The sequence below is a fragment of the Chanodichthys erythropterus genome, chromosome 1, assembly GCF_024489055.1.
Source record: "Chanodichthys erythropterus isolate Z2021 chromosome 1, ASM2448905v1, whole genome shotgun sequence".
Taxonomy (NCBI): domain Eukaryota; kingdom Metazoa; phylum Chordata; class Actinopteri; order Cypriniformes; family Xenocyprididae; genus Chanodichthys; species Chanodichthys erythropterus.
This window is the reverse complement of record NC_090221.1, coordinates 1860526-1867220: the sequence shown is the minus strand read 5'-3', so window position 1 is coordinate 1867220 and position 6695 is coordinate 1860526. Positions and strand designations below refer to the sequence as shown.

The following is a 6695-nucleotide window of genomic DNA, read 5'->3' as shown; positions in this document are numbered from 1 at the left end:
AATGAATTTCACAAAGATGAATCTCTAATGTTTCAAAAGATTTCTATTTCAATACTGTTTTTCATCATACGAATAATTTTATTAATCCCAAACTTTTGAACAGCAATACATCATGTCTGTGCATGTCTGGGAAACTCATGAATATTCATGTAAGCTCCACCTTCGGAAACCGAAAATCTCGAAACACCGGTCCGCTCCCACATTCCTCTCCACCCATTAAACAGGTTAATCTCCATCCTTGAGCTCTAAAGAGGTGCAGCTGGAGGTCATTTTGCTCTGAAACACTAGTTGTGTTCAGAGGTGGACAGTACTGATATAAATAGGAGTATCATATCGTCAGTTTTAGTGAGTTCACTCTCAAGTCAGGAACAATGTTTGCACGTGGAGTCATCGTCCTTCTCTGTGTCCTAGGTGAGTAATATCATGATTTCATTCACTAAAACAACTGATATTAGGATCATTTGTCACGTGAGAACCTGCAATATACACTGATGCTGATAGTTTTGCTTCATAATGAAGAGTTTCATTGTTTCCATAAAGTCTTAATTCACCTTTGCTAAAGTAGGACAAATAAAAAATGTATAAGAATTAACACTGGAGTCGAGAAACGCACCGGCACGTTTTGCAGGATTTTTTTCACATTGCAGCAAAACAGACTTAAAGGGTTAGTTCACCCAAAAATAAATATAATATCATTAATTACTCACCCTCATGTCGTTCCACAACCGTAAAACCTTCATTCATCTTCAGAACACAAATGAATATATTTTTGATGAAATCCGATGGCTCAGTGAGGCCTCCATAGCCAGTAATAACTTTTCCTCTCTCAAGATCCATTAATGCACTAAAAACATATTTAGATCAGTTCATGTGAGTACAGTGGTTCAATATTAATATTATAAAGCGACGAGAATATTTTTGATGTGCCAAAAAAAAAAAAAAAAAATCCCGTGGATTTGGAACACCAAATCCACGTGATTTCAGCAGTTTGCCACGCGATCCGAATCATGATTCGACACAAAAGATTCATAACGCTCCGAAGCTCCCTAAAGCAGTGTTTTGAAATCGGCCATCACTATATAAGTCGTTATTTAGTTTTTTTGGCGCACCAAAAATATTCTCGTGGTTTTATAATATTAATATTGAACCACTGTACTCGCATGAACTGATTTAAATGTTTTTAGTACATTAATGGATCTTGAGAGAGGAAATGTCATTGCTGGCTATGCAAACCTCACTGAGCCATCAGATTTCATCAAATATCTTAATTTGTGTTCTGAAGATGGATGAAGGTCTTACGGGTGTAAAACGGCACGATGGTGAGTAAATAATTACAGAATTTGCATTTTTGGGTGAACTAACCCTTTAAAATACTCCCTTTTTTTCATGGAGATAGAAGTAATATATCAATTGAAACTATAGAATGTCTTTTATTTGTGTGCACTGAGTAAAAACACATTGTGCTTTTTGCAAAATAAAGAAAACTAACATGATGCATGATCTCTCGTCTCCCTCTGAACGAACTGTAACTTAGTGAATACTAATGACACAAAAATGAGACTTATGTCTAAAAAAAAAACGTTAAAATGTCAGTTTTTAAATCGTGTAAGTCAAATCGAAAACAATTTATGTCAGGGGTCTCAAACTCGCGGCCCGCGGGATGATATTTTGTGGCCCCCCACCTGACAAAGTTTAGTGTTAGTGCGGCCCGCGAGTTATTCTAAAACCTTTGTTTTATTTTATCACTTATAGCAGTGGTCTCAAACTGCCGGCCCGCGGGACATTGACTGATATGCAAAGAAAAAGTCGCCGTTCTAAGGGGCATTCACATATCGCGTCACATAAGCGGCGCTGCGCCGCATTCTCCTTCTTTCCAATGCGCTTTTGCTCCAGTGGCGTCTGTTGTTGCTATGCAACCATGAGCCGCGCTCTCAACCACGTCGCTTCTATTACGAGCGCTCTTGCCTAAATTACAGTAAAAGCTCTTGACTTTAAGTCACGAGCGTCGATTTTAAACCACCGAAACGCGTCCGAGGCAGCCATTCAGGCATCTTGGACAAACGTGTCTCAGGCTGTGTGAGCTCAAGCGCTGCCAGGTGTCTGTCAAGAAACCGAAGAGTGTACAAATGTATTCAGGGATTGTATTTGTTCAGTACAGTGTTGTTCAGTGCAAGATTTTAATGTTATTTAAGCTAACAAGAAGTAAGGGAAAATACTTCCACTAGATGTTAAAATCTAATAATGTATGTATGAGAGCTTTCTATTTTTTGGCAAAATATAGCTCCAGTTTTTTGTTTATTTCTGACCCCTCCACGCCACATGTTTTGCTGGTTTTGTTCCTAAATTACATATTTTTTTTATTCCATGAACCTTGTTGGATGTGAGAAGTTGCACCAGACTATTGCAATTAATAGCATTATATTAGTAGGCTATATTAGTAGTATTATATTAGTAATAGTATTATATTACACTCTGTAACAATGAGAGAGACACTGCTGTTTACATCTAGTATGGTAAATAAAATATTTATAGTTTAGGTATAAAAACATTTTAGTTGCCCTAATGAAAGTAAATCAGAAATAATGCAAAGGAAAGTAAATTTTCTGAAATATTGCGCTTTCTTGCGCTTGAATGTTAATATGGCCCTCCTATGAGGTGTCAATAACAGAAACGGCCCCCCGACAATTTGAGTTTGAGACCCCTGGTTTATGTAATCTGTATAAAAAAAGTGACATGTCAGACGCCTGTGATTCAGCCCATTATCTGCTAATGCGGCCACGCCCACGGAGCCAGCGCTATTCAGACGCAAATTCTAAGGCAATACATGTATACATTGTCGCAATCGTATGTATTTTCTTCAAAAGTGTTTATCTGCATGTTATAGCGATCTATGGAATCCTCTTAGTTCCTGGTATGCCTGTTTTTCATAGTCATTTGTGGATTAAATGTGCACAAACATATGAGAATCCATCAATATTTCTCCAAATGCACATGCTTTTAAGCTAAAAGTCTATATGAAATGACATGGTGGTAACATGAATGTTCAGATGCTTTGCATCACAGAAATGCATTATAAAGTATATTAAAATAGAAAATCATTATTTTAAGTTGTAGTAATATTTCACAGTATTGCTTTTTTTTTTTTTTTTTTCTGTATTTTAATATATAGCATGATGAGCATGAGACTTCTTTTAAAAACATTATAATGGTAATACTTCCAATCTTTTCACTGGTACTGTAATTTAAACTATAATAGGCCTATACAAAATTTTCTTCACATGTTGTGCAAATAATACGTGCATGCATGAGATCACAAATCAATTTATTTTTTTTTTTCCCCCCCAAAGAGTGGACATTATATTAAAATTAATGCAGCTGATATGATCCTGTTATCAGAGGGTTTGTCTACCTGACTGAAACGGTCAATATGTAGGTCATTATGGGGGTCTTTGTCTTCTCAGGTGTGAATCACAGCATTATTCATGAAGATTAACACCTCAACACATACTGTGTGTCTTGACAAATAGTGTCTTACTATAATATATATCTTTTTTTTTTTTTTTCCCTCAATAGCCATGCATAAAGGTTATTCCTTCAAAAATACAAACATATAGCCTACCTACATGTTCCTCACATATTCTGGTAGCCTAGTTTGTGCTGAATACAGTGTAATGACACCCTTTCCATTAATGTTTATGAACAACTGAAAAAAGCACAAATGTCAGGGAATGTCAACTTCTCCAGGGCCCCAAATCAGCCTCAGACCCCAGAGGGTTAAGTCACTTCAGACATTTTTAAGTGTGATTTAAGAGCTGGTTCACTAAAAAAAAATATTAAATGGTGTTTTTATCCGACAAAACAACATTAGACTTCCATTGACTTTCATTGTATGGGCAAAACAAGTTATTTCCTCGTGCCATATCATGATAAACTTTAATCCTTGTTTTTCCTTCTTGACACAAACAGTGGCCGTATCTGATGGAGCGAGAGAGGTGAGTAAATAAAGACTGTAGAATTACTTCCCTCCATTTGCAAATAACTCAATGTTGATTATTTTTGTGTGACCAGCCTAACTGCAAGCCTTACTCGTCTAAAATATGCACAATGATCTATAAACCCGTGTGTGGATCTGATGGAAAAACATACGGCAATGAATGCCTGCTGTGTGCTGCCATCAAGTGAGTTTAAACTGCTTTTAATCCTACAGTATTTTGTTTAGAGTCCCTTTAAAGCTTTAATCCTTTTTTTTTTTTTTTTTTTTTAGGGCTTCAAATACTAAAATCTTAATCCAGAAGGAAGGCAAATGTGATCGACCTCTACAGGTGTGACACAGGAATGGCAGACTTTTACTCAGCATTATTGTACTCCTGTCTCTTTCATTATATACTGAATGTGTAACAGTTGTACACTGTAAAAAAAAAAATCCCAGTAAAATTTACGGTAAAAAAACGGCAGCTGTGGTTGCCAGAACTTTACCGTAAAAAATACAGTAGCAACATAAAAAAAAAAAATTAAATTTACGGTAAAATAACGTATTTCATTACCTGATATAATGTTAAATTACCAACCTAATGAAATACTTATATCTGTTTTGTACTTTTATCACCACTGTGTTTGGTGACTGACAGTGTATTATAAGAGTCACATGATGAATCAAAGTTCATCACAAGCAGCTTTTCCACAAGATGAAGAGGACAATACTAATATATAGAAGATGCACACAGTGTCATTCACACACACACTAAACACCATCATGGTAACATGCATGAAATTTTAAAAATGCAATAAACATTAATTTAACAACATAAGATGTAACATAAAACCCTAATGTACATAACTGATTAGAAAAAAATGAGAACTAAGAAAAGTTATTTCAACGAAAATATATCAAATGTGAAGTGTCACGCAGGGAATTGTGAGAATGTCAATTTACGGTTTTTCACTGTAAATTTTACAATGAATTGTTTTCAGTTCCAAAAACTGAATTTAACAGTATTTTACCGTAAAATTACATTAAATGTATCTATTACAGTTATTCACCGTATATAGTACAGAAACTCTCTGTAAACCAATTGACAGTTTTTCACTGCAGCATTTTTAAAGTCTTTTACTGTTAAAATCAGTCATTTTATAATTACTTCCCTCCATTTGCAAATAATTCAGTGTGTGGGTTTTTTTTTTTTTTTTTTTTTTTTTTTGACCAGCCTGACTGCAAGCGTTACCCGTCCAACGGATGCCCAGAGATCTATAAACCCGTGTGTGGATCTGATGGAAAAACATACGGCAATGAATGCGAACTGTGTCTTGCCATCAAGTGAGTTTAAACAAAATACTCACTTTAAAGTCACTTTAAAGCTTTAATCCTTAATCTCTTATTTTTTTTATTTTTTTTTTTTAGGGCTTCAAATACTAAAATCTTCATCGTGAAGCAAGGCGAATGTGATCAACCTCGACAGGTGTGATACAGGAATGACCCCATAATTCAGCTTGACAGACCTTTACTCAGCATTATTGTACTCATGTTTCATTCATGATAACCTGAATGTGTAACAATTGTAGAATTCCTTCCCTCCATTTGCAAATAACTCAATGTTTGTTTTTTCTTTTTTTGTGACCAGCCTAACTGCAAGCCTTACCTGTCCACCGGATGCCCAAGGATCTATAAACCTGTGTGTGGATCTGATGGAAAAACATATGACAATGAATGCTTGCTGTGTGCTGCCAACAAGTGAGTTTAAAACAAAGTACTTTAGGTTCAAAAACTGATTAGTCACTTTCAAACTTTAATCCTTAATCTCTTATTTTTTTTTTTTTTTTTTTTTAGGGCATCAAATACTAAAATCTTAATCGTGAAGGAAGGCGAATGTGATCAACCTCGACAGGTGTGACCCAGGAATGGCAGACATTTACTCAGCATTATTGTGTCTCTTTCATTATAATCTGAATGTGTAACAATTATAGAATTACTTCCCTCCACTTGCAAATAACTCAAGGTTTTTTTTTTTTTTTTTTTGTGTGTGAACAGCCTGACTGCAAGCCTTACCCATCTAACGGATGCCGAGACATCTATAAACCTGTATGTGGATCTGATGGAAAAACATACAGCAATGAATGTGAACTGTGTATTGCCATCATGTGAGTTTAAACAAAATACTGTAGGTTTAAAAACAGTTTAGAATCACTTTCAAACTTTCATTTTCACTTTTAATTTTTTTTTTTTTTTTTTAGGAACTCAGGAACCCAAATCTTTAAGGTGAAGGATGGCGAATGCGATTAAACATCTGCAGGAGTGACACAGGAATGGCAGCATAATTCAGCTTGACAGACCTTTAGTCAGCATTATTGTCTCATTCATTATAACCTGAATGTGTAACTGTTTAATCCTTGAATAAATGCTGCATATTGAAGCTGTTCTGTTTTCTCCCTCAAATCTTGAAATGACGAGATAAAATAGGTGAAGATTTACTTTGAAGGATTCACACGGATCATAGATTAGATTAGTGACATGTGGCCAAGTATGGTGACCCATACTCAGAATTTGCTCTGCATTTAACCCATCCAAGTGCACACACACACCGTGAACACACACACCCGGGAGGAAAAAATTTAACGATTAGAAATGGCATATTTTATCAATAACTGTAACAAAATACTAAATATAGTAGTTAAATTGAAATCAAAAACCATGCAAATAA

At 35.3% G+C, this 6695-nt stretch overlaps 1 protein-coding gene across 1 annotated transcript; it reads left to right on the top strand.

Moving 5' to 3' along the window:
* The first annotated feature begins 289 nt into the window (after positions 1–289).
* On the top strand, positions 290–6392 carry LOC137002343 (ovomucoid-like). Its single transcript, XM_067361944.1, has 10 exons — positions 290–411; positions 3967–3992; positions 4069–4178; positions 4265–4322; positions 5205–5314; positions 5399–5456; positions 5619–5728; positions 5825–5882; positions 6026–6135; positions 6229–6392. The coding sequence occupies exons 1-10, from the start codon at positions 372–374 to the stop codon at positions 6275–6277; spliced, it is 729 nt and encodes a 242-aa protein (XP_067218045.1). The 5' UTR covers positions 290–371; the 3' UTR covers positions 6278–6392.
* The last annotated feature ends 303 nt before the right edge of the window (positions 6393–6695 follow it).